The sequence below is a fragment of the Aplysia californica genome, unplaced genomic scaffold (assembly GCF_000002075.1).
Source record: "Aplysia californica isolate F4 #8 unplaced genomic scaffold, AplCal3.0 scaffold00773, whole genome shotgun sequence".
Lineage (NCBI taxonomy): Eukaryota > Metazoa > Mollusca > Gastropoda > Aplysiida > Aplysiidae > Aplysia > Aplysia californica.
This window is the reverse complement of record NW_004798043.1, coordinates 268,966-270,067: the sequence shown is the minus strand read 5'-3', so window position 1 is coordinate 270,067 and position 1,102 is coordinate 268,966. Positions and strand designations below refer to the sequence as shown.

General features: G+C 46.3%; 1 protein-coding gene across 1 annotated transcript in view; it reads left to right on the top strand.

Annotated features, from left to right (window-relative positions):
• The window catches only part of LOC100533545 (apolipoprotein E receptor), a gene marked incomplete at its 5' end in the record, with an annotated part of 121,309 nt that overhangs the window by 57,724 nt on the left and 62,483 nt on the right, over positions 1 to 1,102 (top strand). Inside the window, 2 exon segments of the mRNA XM_013088594.2 lie at positions 32 to 221; positions 697 to 916. Of these exon segments, the coding sequence (XP_012944048.1) occupies positions 32 to 221; positions 697 to 916 (410 nt within the window).

Below are 1,102 nucleotides of genomic sequence, written 5' to 3'. Positions count from 1 at the left end.
CACCCCAAAACTACTTCTTCTATCCCTACAGGAGTGGGCTCAGCAGAGGGCCTGGCCTTTGACCCAATGCAGCAACACCTGTACTGGACCAGCTACTCGGGCTCCACAATCAACCGCCTGAGCTTCAGCAAACAGAGCACCATCAGCAACAGTCATGAGATAGTAGTGCAGCTGGACAGCCACGACCATCCCCGAGACATTGTGGTCAGTGCATGCAAGAGGTCAGTAAAGATGCTTGCCCTGGCGACAGCAGTGTGTAGTTAGAATGTTCTCTTCCCCCCCCATCCTCTGGTCCACAGTGCTTATGGTTCTCTCTCCTGTTGTCAGAGAAGCCAGCAGTGTGTAGATCAGTGTCTCAGCTCTAAGCATTTAGCTCAGGGTTATAGTGAAATTTATATTGTTGAGAACGCAGTCGTGGAACTGTCCTAAAAGGTGGAATTTTAGTTCCCTTTAGGACTAACACCCCCCCCCCCCCATAATCTTTAGTGTCCCTTTTACTCCTTTTCTATTTATAGTGTCCTAATTTCTCCCTGTGAGACTGTTGGCACAACATCTCAGATGTATATATTATATTGTTATGTTGTAGTTTCATTTACAAGGATGTATGTTCCATTTATACTCATGTGACAGACAATTATAGTTAACTGAACATTCTGTTATGATATTGATACTGATCTGAGGGACTGTGTGTTACAGACGTATTTTCTGGACCAACTGGAGTGACCGACGTCCATCCATCCAGACGGCAATCATCAACAACCAGTGGAAAGGAAAATTCATCACAGAGTCCATTATTACGGACCAGATCCGAACCCCCAATGGCCTGGCCATTGACCACCGTGAGCAGAAATTGTACTGGTCAGATGCCCGGCTGGACAAGATTGAACGATGCAACTTTGATGGCACCGGCAGAGTGGTATGTTAAGGTTCCCAAAGTTTGAATCCTGAGGGCCATTTTTGCTTGAGTACTGACTTTGATGCCAGTGGAGCAAAGATAAATTAGCATAAATGTGTGTGGTGTGTGTGTGTGTGTGTGTGTGTGTGTGTGTGTGTGTGTGTGTGTGTGTGTGTGTGTGTGTGTGTGTGTGTGTGTGTGTGTGTT